This window comes from Gymnoscopelus braueri, assembly GCF_963280865.1.
Source record: "Gymnoscopelus braueri genome assembly, chromosome: 17".
Taxonomy (NCBI): Eukaryota; Metazoa; Chordata; class Actinopteri; order Myctophiformes; family Myctophidae; genus Gymnoscopelus; species Gymnoscopelus braueri.
In genome coordinates, this window is record NC_137617.1 from 24,238,242 (window position 1) to 24,257,476 (window position 19,235).

Consider the following 19,235-nt stretch of genomic DNA (forward strand, 5'->3'; position numbering starts at 1 on the left):
GAGCGGTATTCCTTTTTACATTCCATTTACGATGGATAATAAATAAAATAGGCCTACCAGAGTGGTGCATATATAATACGGGCAGCGGCGCGCAGTTACCCGCAAACCTGCTCCCTTTCTTGCCTACAAACATCCCTGGAGGCAGAAGACCATCGAAAACGATGGTCTTATAACCCATGGATTTCACTATGTATCCTTCCACGGGTACTAGAATAAGTGATAAGTCTGATAAAATATGGTTTCATTTAGTAATTGTTACTTATATTATAAAACTCAGGTATTAATATATAAAATTTCTGACATCAATGTGTGCACATTTTCATTAAAGTAAATATTATAAACATTACGCGGAGTGATCTAGTAGCTTTCCAGTGGCTCTATGTGGTGAATGCTCAGCGGCGGCTAGTGTTGCCATGTCCGCTCATTATACGCGACGTTGGGATTGTTTTTCTGTAAAGTTGCAACATTGGTAGTTGCGGGTTGCGGTTTTATGGGTTGTTTCTAAAGTAGTTGCTTATTTCGACTCGTTTCCTAATGTTATTTGAACCAGTGGTTCTCAAACATTTTCATGTCAAGGACCCAAATTAATATATATATATTTGTGTAGACCGGCCAACCTTCTGAAAATATTTTGTGCCAGAGACTCCCATACAAGATTTTGTGGATAGGAAAATATTCCAACATTTTTTTTTGAAAATAGCAGACCTATAGGCTCACAACGCGTCGCATTGTGACGCGTTGTGAGCTTGTAGATTGGCTATTTAAATAGCCAACGTATATGGGTTAGTCGTGGTTGCTTCTTTAGGGCTTGTTTTCATAGACCTGGTTGCTTATTTCTGCCATACAACCTGGCGACACCGCTCAGCGGCGGCAGCGCGGCGATTGACACAGACAGTTTCATCCTGTCGGTGGGACTAGGTAAGTCTGAATGGGATGCGTATTATTACGAAGTTAAGCTTTAAATATAACGTCTGTTAATGGGTTACAGTCCCTTTTGCATGCATTAAAAGTATGAAAAATATTTCTACTGAGAAAAAGGTAATTTTACATTTTTTTATTCTATTTTACTTTTTCATTTAAACTGAGTTTTTGGGGGTTGGCTGCTCGAGCGCTTTCTTTCTTTTGGGAGATGCTAGCTCGTTAGCTTAGCTACGGTGCTAATTCTCGGGTGTTTGGGACAAGAGCTAATTGTCCCTGGTTTGTTTTGCTCCGAAGAGTGCACTGTCGCCTATTTATATGAACCGCAGACATCGGCAAGGCCAGCTTTTGAAGTTAGGAATGCAGTTATTTAAGTGATATTCTGCAGCGTGTTTCTGGACAAAATGTGCTAGCTGATGCTCTGAGCATCATAAGCAGTGATGTCATAATCAAGCGCCATCATTCGCCCGAGCGGCATGTGTTTGTTGTCGCATTTGTAGTGTTTACAAAACACAAAGGTAGTGTATTAGATGGCATGTTATTTAGACAGATGCCAGGTCATTTGTAGTCCTCGCATACTATAGAGTGTATAGTTTCAATGTACAGATTATTGATCTTTTTTGATATGATACAGTTTAGACCCATGAATTGAATGAAACTGAAACTTACAGGACCCCAATGGAAGCTGGCCATAGTGCTTTCTTGGGTTCAATCCTTTTAGAATTGTATTTGTATTAAACTGCACTTTCTGTGCTTTTTTTTGCCACACTGTTAATAAAGTATTCAATCAATTAGACTCATGATAGGTTCTCTTGGTTTACCTATGATCCTAGATTACTTTTTGTGCATTTGATGTATTACCTCATCTATTACCTCGCTCTGGATTAAGAGCGTCTGCTAAATGCCTACATTGTAGTGTGTGTGAGTTATATATTGTTTACTTAAAATAGCTCTATATTCTGATCATGGCTGTAGTGTTTGTTAAGTAACTGAAAGTGAAAATAGCCGAGCTTGAGCTGCTATTTTCACTACTTTTGTGTGGCACTGTTGTATGATGAGGTAGGTAGAGCATTAATGTACGAAAAAGGAATGCCTTATCTCCATAAAATATGGAGATAAGACCGTAAGAGGGTTCTGCTCAACAGCAATATCGTACAGGTTCTGTCCGACAGCGACGTCATACAGGATAGCCAGGATAAACGTGAAATTTGAAGTGATGACACAAAAAAATTAGCTGACCAAATTGAAACTGCAACGATGTAACATTGAAGCTGATAAATTGGTACTCTCTCCTGATTGGTTGAAATTGGCAACCCATCTGAAAATGTATTTTCTGTTTATTAAAGAGCTAGAGAGATGGGGAGACCAGTACTGAACAAACACTAATTTTTTGAAATGCTTACTGTCAGAATATAGAGCTTTGACCTTTTCACAAAAAACGTTTTGTTTAAACTAATATCTGCGAGTACCCTGCTATAACATTGATAAAAATGTACGCTCTTGTCTTTAGAGATATGCATAATAAAATGGCATCTGTAAGTGTTTCCCATGTCAAATTATTTTTTTCTCTTCCTCGTGTGCAGTGTTTATGAAATTCTTGTGAGACTGGTGCAGACTACTGTCTGCCCCCTGCCCCATCGCAGCCATGTCTCTCCCAGCTGGCACCATGGCCTTTGTGCCCACCCCTAGTCCCACCGTGGTGGACCAAACCACGCTGATGAAGAAGTACCTGCAGTTCGTGGCAGCGCTCACGGACACTAACACACGTGAGTTCGTAGATTTTAACATGTGCTTCTAAATAGGTGCCGTGCTAATGTTTTTGGAGTAGAATGAGGTAGAGTTGCCAACCGTCCCTTGAAATTGGGGAACTAAGAGACTTCATTGAACTGATAAGGGACACAAGGCTTTGTTCCTTATTTTGTGAATACACACATCTTACAAGTTCAAACAGCTCATATGCATATACTATAATACAGGTTGTAACCACTTAAACGGTTACCCTCGAGAGATTCTGTTCAGGTGACTTCTATTGACAGCTACATGTTGCAGTGTTATGAACTTTGAAATCCTTTATTCCCAATGTATGAGTTGAAATGAACAACTTCAGCCCTATATACACTGAGATGTATTTTGAGCTTGTAGATCACCTGAGATTTGGAGGTTGGGGTTCGATCCTCAGCTGGGTCATACCAAAGACTCTTAAATGGGACCCAATGCCACCCTGCTTGGCACTCGGCATCAAAGGTTGGATTGGGGGAAAAGTCCCTGCAACATACTAGCGTCATGTCCAGGGGGTGTACTTGTACATCAAGCTGCCTAACCCTACAGAAACAGGCTCCTGCCCTACAGGCCTCATGGCTCGGCAAGGCTTACTTAGTTATAAAAGTACTGACCTTTTATATTGTGTAAAATTGGTGAATTGAGTAGAGTCGACTCGACAATATGAAAGTGTAAGATAAATAATTCTTAAATCTGTCATGTTGTCTAACCCGATTGACACTATCTTGGTGTGATTCATCTGTATTGGTATTGTCAATAGCATAGATCCACATTTGCATTATTGGTCTTCAGACTTGCACGAGATAGTTATGTACCCATGGACGTTTTTGTGTGTTTGCACTGACTATTTTTTACATTAGTCTCTTTCACGCATGCACACACTCACTAAATGCTATCACTAAATGCTAAAATCTGTATTCTGTAATCTGCACAAACGCACCACAATCTGTTCTCAATAGGAATGTCTAGTTTCTGGATATGTGTAGCTATGCTCAGCAGGGGGCAATGTGATGAGAGCGATACGCTTTAGTCCAGATGAAAGGTACATGTGTGTGTGTGTGTGTGTGTGTGTGTGTGAGAGTGAGTGTCAGTGTGTGTCTGTCTTGGATGGATGTACCTTTCAATCAATCTGGTCGGTGAAAGTAAAACTGATAAGATCTGAGAGCCCCCCCCCACTGCTGAGCAAAGCAAGGTTGCCAGGAACATTGGAGCCGTATCATTAGCTGTGATGATTAACGAGTGCGCTTCTTGTCCTTCAACATCCAGCCGACGAGACCAAGCTGAAGATGATGCAGGAGGTCAGCGAGAACTTTGAGGTGAGTTTGATGAATAGTTCTCTCTCCCCACCCTGTAATGGCAGACGAGTCATTTTTCATTAATCTCCACCAGAGTTTGATCGCAATGATGGATCTCTAAGCGTTGATAAATCTGAGTGTTGTATGGAGACCGGTTCTTTAAAGGTTACCTGACAGCGTTGTGAAAGCCAATGAAAATGAGGAAGAGGTTGTATGGTGGTAGATCAAAGTAACCCCAGGCAGCGCGATGTGAAGATGACAGTGAATATTCAGTATTTGTCGCTGCGACCTTGGCAGGTAGTATAAGCTACCCTGTCAGTCAGTCTGTTCAAGACTTTAAAGCGCTGCCATAATGCAGAAGCATAGTTGGATATCCATGTGTCCTGATAGAATGACTGTCCCGTGAAGCGACCAAAACACCACTGCATAGTAGTAGCCAACTAGTGCCCTAGCACCTGCTCGACTGCCTTTACAGGACAGCCCAAACACTTTCTGATCCGATTTTATAAAAAAAAATGAATTGACAGTGAGAACTGACTATATTGAGTTCATTTGAGAGGGACTATTTAATTTTTTTTAACTAAAATATAATTCTGATGCATTCTGCCAATTAAATTGAACTGCAAATTTCAGTTGCAAACCAAGAGCTGGTTGCAGCATATCACGGATTTACATGGTCGTTTCAAAGTATGGAAAAGTACATTTAGCAATTTCCTGTTGATTTACCTTACTTGATCTTTGAATGTACTGTGTACACTGTGTTAACATGTTTCCATAGACCAGACAATATGCAATATGTGACGTGCATTGCTGAATAAACCCAATTGCATTTCTTTGGTCAATTCCCCCATTTTCAGAATGTGACGTCATCGCCCCAGTACTCCACCTTCTTGGAACATATTATCCCTCGCTTCCTCACCTTCCTACAGGATGGAGAAGTGCAGTTCTTGCAGGAGAAACCCACACAGGTAGGCGTGGTAAAGCCAAACATTACAATGGACATCTTGGGCATTTCTTGCTGACGCCCATTATTCAGGACAAATAATAATAATAATAATAATAAACTTTATTTGTATAGCACCTTTCATGACATGAAATGCAGCTCAAAGTGCTTTACAGAGCAAGAATACAATTACAGTTAGAACCAATTTAACAATAAAGCAAACAAAAATAAAATAAAATAAAATAAAAGCAGTAAAATGCAGTAAAATGCAGTGGCCCTCGCCACTACACAACTACAACACAAATGGATATAACTTAAATGTAGTGGCCACTGTCCTCTACAACACAGCTAAAGAAATATCCACACTTCACACAATTGCCAATATTACATGTGTACCTTGTGTACCTTAGTAATATATCTTCACACAATTGTCAATATTACACCTTAGTAATATATTTTCACCATGTTTACCACGTGTGGACTAGCCCAGGGGATCTGCTAACTTATCACATCCAAACCACACACCGTACACCCCTGAGAATGATATCGGGGTTATACAAGATTATATAAGATAAATAACAGCCTCAGGTTCTTTATCAACCCCTAGACCAGCGGTTCTCAAACTATGGGTCGCGACCCAAAGTGGGGGCGCGGGAAGGTGCCGATGGCATTGGCAGCCAAAAAAAAAAGATTTTTTTTCATCAAGAAAAAAATTGAGGTTTTTGTGACCAACATGAAGAGGACGGCCACTTGATTCCTCATACACACACAGCTCCGCCTCTTAACACCGAACAAGCAGCAACACACACACAAGCCCATGCAGAGACTGAGGCACACAAACTGCTTAGCGGTCTGTTCATAAACTATTTACTTAGCAATCATGTTCAATATGAGCGGGTGGCTTAAAAGAACCATTTTGGGTGTTTTACTCGAGAGTGAGAGGGTACAAATGCATGGACCACGGGTCCATTTGGGTTCCATCTGTACCCTTGTGGAGTTAAATTACGGATCGCAATGTAACATTACCGAGACGAGCGCGGGGAGATCATTCTCACAAACAGACGACCAGTTATCAACAGCTGCCGGGATGGTGTAAAACGCCACAGTCGGTAGCCAAAGTACTTGATCCAGCTCTCAATACAATTGAGAGCTGGATCAAGAAACTCTGGTGGTTCTAGCAACATATCTTGACTGAATGCTTCAGTTTGCGAATGTGTGTACAGAACCACTTCCATAGCTTTTATTGACATAGTAGCGTTTTAGTGGGGGGAGGCACGTTCCCTCATAATATGGGGTCGTGGTATAAAAAAGTTTCAGTTATCAAGCTATATATAACCAGAATGTTTTGAAGAGATATAAAAATGAATGAGAGATCGTTTTAGAAACTAGCCCATGGTATATTGCTAAGTATTGTTTTGTGCTTTGCAGCAATTGAGGAAGCTGGTACTGGAGATCATTCACCGCATTCCAACCAATGAGCACCTCCGACCACACACCAAGAACATCCTGTCGGTGATGTTCCGCTTCCTGGAGGTACGGAGGGGCTTCGCTTGACACCCTGTCTTTTTTTGCACACTTCTCTACTGGAAGTGGTGGAAGTTCATTTACGTTTAAATATAAGTTCTGGATATGTGTAGCTATGCTCAGCAGGGGGCAATGTGATGAGAGCGATACGCTTTAGTCCAGATGAAAGGTACGTGTGTGTGTGTGTGTGTGTGTGTGTGTGTGTGTGTGTGTGTGTGTGTGTGAGAGTGTGTCTGTCTTGGATGGATGTACCTTTCAATCAATCTGGTCGGTGAAAGTAAAACTGATAAGATCTGAGAGCCCCCCCCACTGCTGAGCAAAGCAAGGTTGCCAGGAACATTGGTGATCTATTGCTAAATGCAACCGCGAACTGAGCCCAATATTGTTTTAAACAGTTATTTTTGTCTGTTCTGTGTAGATGTCAAATGTGAAGCCCCTAACCTCTCTGCTTTATTTTCATGTTTTTTCCAGATCGAGAGTGAGGAGAACGTGCTGATCTGCCTCCGCATCATCATCGAGCTGCACAAGCAGTTCCGTCCTCCCATTTCTCAAGAGGTGCGACTCGTCCCTGTTTAGTTTTTTTTGGGGGGGGGGGGGGGGGGGGGGGGTTTGCTATATTACGGGGCTAATGTATATTTGCCGTGCCCAAAATAGAGAATTCCTCCTCATAGGCCTAACTAGGTTAAAAGAAAACTTCAGACGTGCACGAATGATGAGTTTGCTCTTGTACTTTAAGCTTGCAAGGGGATTTGCAAACGTAATCAGATTGTTTTGACTAATCATCTTAATGGGCATAAACCTCTCTTTCTCTCAGATTCATCATTTTCTGGACTTCGTGAAACAGATTTACAAAGACCTGCCCAAAGTTGTCGTAAGTAGAACCAGGGGTGTAAAAAAAATCTCATTTTTCCATTCTTTTTTCCTTTTCTCCTCTATTACTATCCCCACCCTTTCACCCTCTGCTTCATTATTCCTTCTGTTTCCCTCCACTCTTTCTTCATTCCGGATTGATTTGTCATTCATACAGGTTGACGCTTTTATTCGCAGTGAAAACCGGCCTCTTTCCGAATACAAATTTCATTGCTTTAAACATATTACTGCGTAATATTCGCATTCTTTATGAATACATATTTTCGGGTAGATTCATTGCACAAAATAAATGTCCCTTGGTGTGTAAGGAAGGCCTTTATTCTGTACTTTACCTCCACCACCTCTAATTCCCTGTCGCCTCTCTATCCAATCTCCCTCTCTGTCTCTCAATACTAAATTGTCTTTCTAATCTCTCCTATCAATCCTCCCTCCATGTCTCACCATTCCGTCTCTTGTCTCCCGCCTACAACATCTCCTGCACTCCACTTCTAAATTCTCGCTCCAATTCTCCCTAATGACTCTTCTCTCTGCTACTTTATTTTTTTTCATTAATCCTGCGTCTGTTCCGTTTTCCCTGTTCTTCCACTTGCATTGCTGTCTAGCTCTCCACACCGGCTTTTCTCTCTCTTTCATTCTCTTGCCACAATTCTAAAAATCAATTTCCTCTAACCGTTTGTTCTCCTTTTATGACCAGGCCCGTTACTTTGAGAACCCCCAGGTGATAGCAGAGAACACCGTTCCCTCTCCAGAAATGGTGGGTATGATCACCTCAGTGCTGGTGAAGACCGCACCTGAACGGGAGGACAGCGAGACGAGAACGGTGAGCTTGCTATATAATATACGATTTCTCAAAGCCTGGCTCACAGTCGACCACTTACCATCTGCATTAATACACTCCGCAGGAGGAAATAAAGACACCAAAATCAGTCATTTTTAACGCCACACGCTTGCGACCACCGGAGCATAAAGTGAAGCCACACTCAACAGGCCATATGCAACCATCAGTAACTTTACATGCAGTATCTCATAGCCTCATCCCATTACGTTTGTAAAACTTCACATTTAGATACAGTGGCTGGTACATAATCAAATCCACAACTCTACAGTAATTTGTCCTCCTTTCCGGCAATACCGCTGGTAACCACTGGATGACACCAGAGCACCATGTTGTCACACAAACGGAAACATCAGAAAACATGGATCCTACTTAGATGGATAAAAGAAAATCACATTCCTCAGAACAGATCAGAAAGGATTACTTTACTAATGTGTTTTGTCTAGTTGTATTGCAACCCCTTTATTCACTAAATACAAGGCATGTGCAGGCCTTCAGGATGTGTGAAAGGGAAGCATTGACAACTCGTAATGTAACCGACACAGACCATGCATCTTGAGATGCATGCAGTCAGGGACATTCATACTACAGACAACAGCAGGCTACATTCACCCTGAACACGTAACATTGTGCCACCAACATATGCATTCGGGTATTGTGGAATACAGTAAGGTTGTAGAAGAAGCGGGAGGGAAGGGCGAGTTTGCAATCAGGGCATTGAGTCTTGTGAACTTGTGTGTCAAACTGATTTTGTTTGCAACTCCCTTTCCACCTATAGCACACCATCATACCACGCGGGTCCCTGTCTCTCAAAGTTCTGGCTGAGCTGCCCATTATAGTGGTGCTGATGTACCAGGTAAGCCATCTATACTCATCAGAGGTGGTTATGCATTCCTTTCACAACTGTACTGCAGATGCCGTACAATTATATTGTAACCCAACAGTAATGTTCTTAAACCGACTATTTAGCAGACTGTTCCTTGAGAAGATTTTTTTTAATTTTATTTCCCCTTTGGGTTTGGAGCCAAAGTGAGGCTCTAGTTCAGTAAGCATGGAGTAAAAAGTGGTCTGTCTTCCTACATAGAAACAAGGCCCCATACATTTTTGTTGCGGCATAATGTTGAAGTGTTTGAAATGAGATTTGTTTGTTATAAGTGGAGGTTATATTCCTCTGTTTGCTCCGTCCCTTTCAGCTGTACAAACTAAACATCCACAATGTGGTGTCAGAGTTTGTCCCACTCATCATGAACACCATCATGCTTCAGGTGTCTCCGCAGGCCAGGTATGACATGTCTGTGGACTGTATGTCTACAGATGTTTTTTTTAATTGTGTTTGTGTGTGCCATTTCTTGCGTATATACATTGACATATGCCGTAGTCTGGGATGGGGACGGATGGGAGACCACTTGAAATCAAACTTTTTACTTTATTTTTAGGAATGTTTTAGGATAATCGATCTGACTGCTGTGGGATTTGCAGACGCTGTTGCTTGGCACTTTACCCGCTGAAGCCTGAGTTAAAGTCCATGGGGGGGGGTCTAAAATGGTCGAAATTGGCTTAGCAGTGAGGTTAAGACTCTGGGTAGGAAAAGCGTCTGCATTAAGCATTCCAAGCAGGAACGAAGTGGAGCTGAGCTAATTTAGAAAAGTAGAAGTCTGGCAGGTATGGAAAGTTTCCTGATGACGGGCAGTAACCGCCCCGGCACAAACAATTGGCCCCCCTTGTGTGATACGGCTTGTAATTTCAGCCTCTATAATTGGCGCCTTAAACGATGACGATGCAAAATCATAACCCGCTGTGATGGGGCTCTGACTAAACGCATTGTTTGCAAATGTGTGCTTGAACAATGTCGTAATCTCCAAAGGCAACACAAGCTCTATAACAAAGAGCTGTATGCCGATTTCATCGCTGCGCAGATCAAGACCCTGTCTTTCCTGGCCTACATCATCCGTATTTACCAGGTATGTCTGTTTGCCAGCTAAAAATACTGTATGTCCACCAAATGTTTGAAATATAGGCCAAATATATTTTTTTGATTTGATAATAGTGTGACATTTATTGTACACAGCATTTTGTTACTAGTAGTAGTTTTTGTTGATAGTTTCTGGTGTTGATGTAGGCAAAAAATCCTGGTATGATAGGAACCTTATACTATAAGGTATAAATAACTGACAATTCTGACGGTCTATCCTGTGTGTGTGTGTGTGTGTGTGTTTGCGTGTGTGTTTGTTTATGTGCGTGTGTCCTATCAGGACCTGGTGGGGAAGTACTCTCAACAGATGGTGAAAGGCATGCTGCAGCTGCTATCCAACTGTCCCTCGGAAACGGCACATCTCCGTAAGGAGCTGCTCATCGCTGCCAAACACATCCTCACCACCGACCTTCGCAGCCGTAAGTCCACATGTGCACATACAGTCATGTATGCAAACACAGACTTACACCATACCATGTTCAACCTTTCACCTGTTCCCTCAATCCTCACCCCTCAGTCCTGTATCTTACAGGTTTGTGAATCACAGACTCACTTAACCCATTAACACATTCCCTGCCAGAGGTTTTTTTTTATTTTACTTCCCCCAGTGCCAGTGTTTAATTTTTTTTTACACAGGAGCCGAGATACAGGATTTTAAAGTAATAAGTTAACCAAGGAGTGAATGGAGCTAGAAATCTTTGGATCGTGATATCTCTGGTTCTGTGTGGATAAATTAAAAAAAAAAAAGACCCAAAAAAAAAAAAAAATCTTTTTTTTTTGAAAAACGGTTATACTCGTGGATGGATTATCTTGGCAGTAAACGGGTGTATTTTTCATCAACGGTTATACTCGTGATTGGCAGGTAAAGTGTTAAGACCTGAGGCCGTTTGTACAAAATGACTTCTAAATCCTAACAGTTTTTTTTTTTTGAAAAAGGTATGTTTCTATATCAGTGGTGCTCAAACTTTTTCATGTCAAGGACCCCCAAAATTATATGTATTTGGCCACAAGCTCATAGCGCGGCACTATGAGCTTGTAGATCTGCTATTTTTGAATAGCCAAAGTGTAAAATAATGCTTTTTTTAGCTCAAATCAAAAAGTGACACAGATGCGTTCCAGGTCTTAATGGGTTAAATGATTTATTTTCAAATGAAACGAGCACATTCGCGATGAGCTGTGACCAGCTATTGCTTTGCATTTGAATATTTTTAGTATTTGTCATTGTACAACATGGCCGTTTGGCGATATCGTACCAACGAACGGCATCTTGGAACGGCGTACTTAAAAGTTGTTTTTTTTTGCAGAGTTCATACCTTGCATGGACAAACTTTTTGATGAATCCATCCTGATTGGCTCCGGCTACACTGCTCGGGAGACTCTCCGGTAAGTGCACGAGTGTGTGTGCTCATGATGATGCTTGCGTGAGCCTGTTAGGTGTCAGAACCCTGCTTCCACTCCTTATGATCGCTCCCTCCAGGTGTTGTGCCAAGCAGTCGTAGCATAGTAATGAAGCATTGAAGCGCTCTGGGGAGGCCGTCTGGAGCACTGCACCACAACTCAGCGGCTGTCAGCCCACGGCTGCAGAACGTGCACCCTCTTTCCGGAGGGGTAAAGTAGTTTGAATGTTTTTTTGTTTTGGTGTCAGACATCCTCCCCCTAGTTGGAGTTGACATCCATCCAGCTCCCTCAACCGTCATAACTTGTTAGTTATGGGTGGGTGCGAGACGGCAAGATGAGACCTGGTAGTGCTGTAAATATCAGCCATTAACTCACCTTCTCGTCCTTTACCTCTTCCCTGTCTCTCATTTCTTTGTCTCCCAGTTTTTTCTCTTTCCTCCTTTTGTAGTTCATTTTTATCTTTCTGGCTTCTCTTGATCTTCGTCTCTCCTGTCTCTGTGTCTCTTTCCTGAGTGAGTTCCATCCTGGCCCCACTTCCCAAATCAAGTCAAGCCTCTGTTGTCTTTATCCATCCTCTCCTCTCTCCACCCATTTGTGTAAATCAAATGTAAGGTCAGAGGAAGGCAGTAAGTTCTGTGTGCTAAGGCAAAGTCTCAAACTCCACAAACACCTTCTCCCAAAGTTACATTGTCAAGGTCCAGACTCATGTCCTAAGAATACTCTTTATATTTTCTTTCTGTTTTGGTTCACCTTTGTGAATTTGAAATAGGTAAGATATTTTTTGTTTTATTTGTCTTTTTATAGGACTGCAAAACGAGTGTGAATTGCTCTATATTATGTTTTTACAGTTAATAATGGAGTTGGGCAAGACTGAGACATATCAATAACATTTTATTGCTTAAAATGTTTTTCTCCAAAACGTTGTGACTAATAATTTTGATTATTTACCTTAAAGTCTGGCCAGCTCTCAGTCCTTACCTTCAGGCCTTTGCCCAATCAGTTTTGTCAAAGTCATGAGTTACAAAAAACATGTATTTGAGGCTTACCTGACAGAATAACATTACCCTTTAGAGTAGAGAGACAGGAAACCAAGGGCAGAGAGAAGGGAGACATGGAGTCAAATGGAGGTCACTGTGCTCACAAGGCGCATATGGTCTAGTGTGCAGAGACACCAGCCACCCAGATTTTTCAGTAACATCTCCTAGGGCTGCTCAATTAGTTGTGTGAAATATTGTACTGAAGTTTTAGTTTTTACAATCAGTGTTTCACATTTAATGCACTGCAGTCTCTCTAGGTCGTCCTCGGACGAACCCTCCATCGTCGCTTCCAGTCATCCCGGTTCTCCATACATCTGGCCAGCTCATCGGTACTTTGAAGAACCTATTTAAGATGTTTTGTAACTCGAGGTATCTCCTGCCCTTGCCTCCATCCAGACCCTTGGCCTACAGTACACTGGCAGACCTGGTGCACCACGTGCGTCAGAACCTGCCTCTGACGGACCTGTCCCTGGCCGTGCAGCTCTTCGCCAAGAACATCGACGACGAGTCCCTGCCCAGCAACATCCAGACCATGTCCTGCAAACTGCTGCTCAACCTGGTGGACTGCATCCGCTCCAAGTCTGAGCAGGAGAATGGCAATGGCCGGGACATCCTGATGAGGATGTTGGAGGTACGGTTGTAGGATTCATTTGGATATTGCAGCAGCTTTGTTTTTCCACTGTTGATGGTAGAACGTTGACAGTGTTGTGAAACATGAGAATTGCCAAGACAAGAAAAATACACCGGCAAAGAACACTTTGACAAGGGCAAATTGGAGTGTGTAGTCACACATCACATCGCACATTTCTTTAATACCAGGCTTCTCATTTTTAGTGGGTGACCAGCAATTTTGTAGGCTGAGATGACGATGATGTATCTTCTGTACTTGGATTTTTTTTAGGTGTGTGTACATATTCAGGCAGGTGCACTACAGCAGTCATAGAGCTGCTGTAGTGCACTATCCCCAAGAGGGATAGAGCATGCTGCAAAAGTAAGCTGATGTAATGTTAGCTCGTAGAATAGCACAGATTTATAAAATGGAAAGATACATTTGCAGAGTTGTGAAATGTATTGGCGAGGGCTTGAAAATTTTCTTTTTAATTCTTGGTAGCACAGTGGTCACACAGGTCATTGGTTATAGCTACTTACAACTCACGTCTAATGTGCGAAACAATCAAGCAGAATATTGTCTTAAGTGAAAAATGTTCATAGGCTACATATTGATTTTGAATATTTGAATCTGACCTTTTGGGTTCTGGGCTGACCGGATTAAAAATGCAAACCCTTAATGCTGTGCAGGCTATGGGCCTCCTTTTCCCCCAGTTCATTCATATCCATATGGGGGGAGGGTAAAGACATTTATCTGAGTGACCCATCCTCTCTCTCTGACCCTGCTCTGCGTCCATTCAGGTGTTTGTGCTCAAGTTCCACACCATCGCGCGCTACCAGCTCGTCACCATTTTCAAAAAGTGCAAGCCGCAGTCGGAGATGGGCGTGGTGGACCCGGTGGCGTTGCCGGGCGTCCCCCCCGCCACCCCGACGCCGTCCACCACACCGGCCCTTCCTCCCCCCGCCCCACCCACCCCCGCCACCACGCCGGCACCCCCGGCCCCCGCCACGCCCTTCGACCGGCCGGGGGAGAAAGAGGACAAGCAGACGTTCCAGGTGTCTGACTGCCGCAGCCTGGTCAAGACGCTGGTCTGCGGGGTGAAGACCATCACTTGGGGCATCACGTCGTGCAAGGCGCCCGGAGGTGAAGGGATGGGACAGATACCCTTGGCTTTCTATGCTAAACAATGTGCCCTGCTCGCTCATGCTACTATACATTAGGGCTGCAACTATTGACTATTTTCTTTTCCATTATTCAATTGATTACCTTTATATATCGACTGCTGACCTACCACAATGTCTAGCTAACTTCCCTTTCCTGCTTCTATTCCCAGAGGCACAGTTTATTCCCAACAAGCAGCTCCAGCCCAAGGAGACACAGATCTACATCAAACTGGTGAAGTACGCCATGCAGGCCCTGGACATCTACCAGGTACGACCAGCACAGTGCAGAGCCTTCCTCTTATGGACTTGTTTTTTGGGCGGTGAAACCGCCCCTATAAGTGAGGTTTGGATATTTGTACAACAAATCCTGCGCTGTGATTGGCCAAAAATGTACCCCGCCTAACCCTGCACCGTGATTGGCCAATCACAGTCTATTCTGGACTGTGATTGGCCAGTGTCACATGACACATGTGCATAGCCCTATATAAGAAACCATAACTTAAAAAAAAACATAAATTTGTTTTTTTAAAGTTATGGTTTCTTCCATCATAAAGAGTGTTTCAATAAATGTATTTATTTTTTGTACATGATTGGTTGACTCCATTCAGTATTGTGATTAGCTAGCAAGACACCGCCCACTTCACACAGGGTGTGATTTTTTTTTTAACTGTGGGTCATTAACCACATGAACCGTCCCTATTCTGGCCAACTCACAACAACATGCAACGTGCTGTGAGCTGTTAGATCTGCGTCACAGTTTTCGCCTATAACATGATATACCGAAAATAGGGACGCAAGGGTGAAAGTGGTTAAAGTGTGATTGAAATTGCAATCCGCAGTCGTCAGTAAAAACCAGTGGTGGAAAAAGTTATAATTTTTTTTACTTAAAAGTATCAATACTGGATGGGGAAATGATGAAGTGACTATCCAGTCACCTTGCCAGTTGATAGATCCGATAGATCCTGTCCTCCTGTTGACCCAGTGTGTTCACTGACAACCCTGAACCTGATTCAGGTGTAAAGTGTTCTACTTGGACCCTGATGGAGTGCAGCAACTGGTTGTGACATTGACTGAGAAACTAAGCTGATCACCATCTTAAAAAAAAAAAAAAAGTATCAATACTGCAATGTAGAAGTACTCTGTTACAAGTAAATGTCCATAATTAAAAAAGTACTTGAGTAAAAGTATTGTAAAATGTACTTAAAGTACCAAAAGTAGAAAGCACTCATTATGCAGAATGTCCCATTTCACAAGTTTTCAAATGTATAAAAAATCTTGGATAGTGGATAATGTATGTTTTGTAATAATAATCTAAATCTACAAAGTAACTAGTAACTAAAGTTTTCAAATAATTCTAGTGGAGTAAAAGTACAATATTTGCCTCTGAGATGTAGTGGAGTAGAAGTAAAAGTATTGAAAATTGGAAATGCTCCACTGAAGTAAAAGTACCTCAAAATTGTACTCAAGTACAGTACTTAAGTAAATGTACTTAGTTACTTTCCACCACTGGTAAAAACAATTGGTTGTCAGAATAGTTGTGTTGATCTTGTAGCAGCATGGTGTCACAGCGCCCCATCACCCTCTTGGCTAGGTACAGGTTGCCAACAACCAGCAGACTTACATCAGGGTGGCCAACTGCCAGACGGTGCGCATGAAGGAGGAGAAGGAGGTACTGGAACACTTCGCCGGCGTCTTCACCATGATGAACCCCCTGACCTTCAAGGAGATCTTTCAGACCACAGTGCCCTACATGGTGGAGAGAATTTCTAAGAACTACGCACTGCAGGTAAGATGGCAAAGCGTGGTTTTTCACAACAGAAGAAAATGGGTGGAACTACCTGACTGGAACACAATTGTTTCGTTATCAATCCCAACCATATTCCATGTTCCCTGAGGGGGAATTGGTAATAGAAGCAACAACAAACAAACAAAAAAACAATTAAAACTTCATAGGAGGAAGCTTTTGATCGGTGTTGATCTGTGGTGTTTAAAAGCAGGTGTGTTTGTCCAAATGCTGGAACAACACAGTCATTTATTTAACATTTCAGCTTGCAGCATCTTCAGTCCGAACATACATGATTCTTATTTTTGTATGTACTTTTTATTTTGTGTGTATGGAGCACATAAATGCACTTTGTAAATCTGTTTATATAGATTTATTAAATGCCTTTTTACTTTGTATGAAATGTACTCTACAAAAAAAAAGGCTTCACTTGATGATGCTTGAACTTGACCTGTTGTGTCCCAGATTGTGGCAAACTCATTCCTGGCCAACCTGTCTACGTCGGCCCTGTTTGCCACCATCCTGGTGGAGTATCTCCTGGAGAGGCTACCTGAGATGGGCTCCAACGTGGAGCTGTCCAACCTCTACCTCAAGCTCTTCAAACTGGTGTTTGGCTCAGTGTCGTTGTTTGCCGCCGAGAACGAACAGATGCTCAAGGTAAATTTACAAGTTACTGTAAATTACAATCTGTCTAGTTTATTGTAATAAAAGAGGAAGATAACATTTTCCATCCAGATAATGTCATTGAGTATCCATCATGCTTCCATCTATCCGTGTCCCCAGCCGCACCTCCATAAGATAGTGAACAGCTCCATGGAGCTCGCCCAGTCGGCTAAGGAGCCATACAACTACTTCCTGCTTCTCAGAGCCCTCTTCCGCTCCATCGGCGGAGGCAGCCATGACCTGCTCTACCAGGAGTTCCTGCCCCTCTTGCCCAACCTTCTGCAAGGTGAGACATACACCGCTGTGTTTACTGTCTGAACTTGAAAATGAGTGACCTCCGCATGTAAAAAGAAACTATTAACACATTGACTGCCAATCACGTAGATCTACGCGAACCGCTTTAAAGCCGCCACGTGCCAATCGCGTAGATCTACGTGAAGTGAAAAAAAAAAAAAAAGAAAAAAAAAGTTGAAGAGCTAGACTCCTATCCACTTCCTTGTTAACTTAAAACTTAAAAATGCTGTATTTCGGCTCCTGAGTACTTTTTTTTTTCCAATGAAAAACTCTGGCACTGGCTAAAAAAATATGAAAATAATTCTGGCAGTTAATGTGTTAAACAACATGATTATGTTCCCCAAGATGGAATAATTGGTAAGCTGGTAATTGGTAAAAAGATTCTCTAATTATTTAGTATTGACACTCTTTCGATATTCCAAACGAATAAGGAGATAACAATTTCCAAAGATTTGCTGCTCCATCCACTTCAATGTTAAAATTCAAACGGACAAACAATTCACATTGTTTTTTTGTTTTGAAACTACTGGTTTTGAGCTATTTTCAAACATCAAACAACACATGACAACAAGGTCATAATGACCTCGTTGACATTTGTGAAACCACACCTGAATCTCATCTGTGATTAGAAATTATCTGGGATCAATCATACTGGAGAAAAATATTCTGTGGCTATGCGAAAAGGTACCAAAATCGTTCAAAACCCTGGCAGAGGCTACAGACTTTTCTGAAAAACTCTGGCAGTCAAAATAAGCCTTCTTGAGTCTTCCCATTTTTTACAAAACTCATTCTGAGATTTCTCACTTAAATTCCAATTTCCTTTGTGCACTCCAGGTCTCAACATGTTGCAGAGTGGTCTCCACAAGCAACACATGAAGGACTTGTTTGTGGAACTGTGTCTGACGGTGCCGGTCCGCCTCAGCTCCCTGCTGCCCTACCTGCCCATGCTAATGGACCCGCTGGTCTCTGCCCTCAATGGCTCTCAGACACTGGTCAGCCAAGGCCTCCGCACGCTGGAGCTGTGTGTGGACAACCTGCAGCCTGACTTCCTGTACGACCACATCCAGCCCGTCAGGGCTGAGCTCATGCAGGTAAGCATTGGTGCAATGTTTTATCTATATACGTTGTCTGTCACACACCAAAGCATTGGTGGCTAGCTTCCTTGGTGAACTATATAGCAATGAGCTGTTTTGCCACGACTAGCAGCTGTGTGTGTTATTGGTGTATGTTTAAGGCCCAGATTTGAGATGAGTCGGAGCTGTTGACTAATTGCTAAAGAATTCCACAACGTGGTCTGCAACATTCTAAAAGCACCCTGTTAAGAAAGCACAAACCCAGTTAACTGTTTCCATAACAACGGCTCATTCTAAAATTAATTCCAGGGTCCCCACGGTCATGAAATTCCTGGAAATATTTTGAAATTGAAAAAAAAAAAATTCAGTACTGGAAAAGTTTGGGAATTGATCAAAGGTCCTGGAATTTATCAAGGGTCCTGGAAAAATATTTGGCTATGCGTTGTTTTTGGCTATTGATTTTGTTAATACAAAACATTTTCATAAACATGTATAACATTACACGAAATATGTAACATAAGTAGTTTTTCGCCGAACGGGCTGTGTGATGGCATATATTATTTAAATAAAATAAGTCATACGGATGCCATAATGAGTCTTCCAGTGAGCTATGCCCTAATTTTGCACGAAACTTTGAATGAAATTGTACTATTCTATATTCTATGCTTTATTTTTGCTACACTGCCTATCTTTGGGCATTCTACATAGGAGTAAGAGACACATTATTGCGCTGAATGATCGTTATATAGGCCTGGAAATTGGGCTAAATATTCTGGAAAAGTTTTGGAAAAGTTTTGGAAATTCATTGCTAAAAATGTGTGGGGACCCTGTAATTCTTTGTGTAGACGGTGGTCTTACTTGATGACAACTGACACAGTTAATGTTAGGAAACTCAATTAATGCAATTCAGCAGAAGGCTGCCAACTTCACAACTTCAGACGTTCTGAGATGGGCTAGTTCACACCACTGCAATTATCCACTGCAGTCTGCAATGTTTTAAATGATCTTGTCTCGTCATGAATTTTTGATCTAAACTGGGCTTATCATCCTGAACACGCACGCATACCCCCCCCCCCCC

At 42.2% G+C, this 19,235-nt stretch overlaps 1 protein-coding gene across 3 annotated transcripts in view; it reads left to right on the forward strand.

Annotated features, from left to right (window-relative positions):
- The first annotated feature begins 928 nt into the window (after nt 1-928).
- trrap (transformation/transcription domain-associated protein) overlaps nt 929-19,235 on the forward strand; it is a 141,393-nt gene continuing 123,086 nt past the window's right edge. For 2 of the 3 annotated variants that reach the window (XM_080456225.1, XM_080456227.1), the window contains exons 1-20: nt 929-1,038; nt 2,502-2,684; nt 3,964-4,013; nt 4,850-4,960; nt 6,364-6,468; nt 6,931-7,014; nt 7,274-7,330; nt 8,024-8,149; nt 8,943-9,020; nt 9,358-9,446; nt 10,029-10,125; nt 10,417-10,555; nt 11,441-11,519; nt 12,968-13,202; nt 13,982-14,324; nt 14,515-14,612; nt 15,936-16,130; nt 16,593-16,784; nt 16,911-17,076; nt 17,919-18,175. In XM_080456225.1, the coding sequence (XP_080312351.1) occupies nt 2,564-2,684; nt 3,964-4,013; nt 4,850-4,960; nt 6,364-6,468; nt 6,931-7,014; nt 7,274-7,330; nt 8,024-8,149; nt 8,943-9,020; nt 9,358-9,446; nt 10,029-10,125; nt 10,417-10,555; nt 11,441-11,519; nt 12,968-13,202; nt 13,982-14,324; nt 14,515-14,612; nt 15,936-16,130; nt 16,593-16,784; nt 16,911-17,076; nt 17,919-18,175 (2,622 nt within the window). In that variant the 5' untranslated portion in view covers nt 929-1,038; nt 2,502-2,563. The remainder of the gene's footprint in view (nt 1,039-2,501; nt 2,685-3,963; nt 4,014-4,849; nt 4,961-6,363; nt 6,469-6,930; nt 7,015-7,273; nt 7,331-8,023; nt 8,150-8,942; nt 9,021-9,357; nt 9,447-10,028; nt 10,126-10,416; nt 10,556-11,440; nt 11,520-12,967; nt 13,203-13,981; nt 14,325-14,514; nt 14,613-15,935; nt 16,131-16,592; nt 16,785-16,910; nt 17,077-17,918; nt 18,176-19,235) is intronic. The other variant, XM_080456226.1, reaches the window with a different exon arrangement.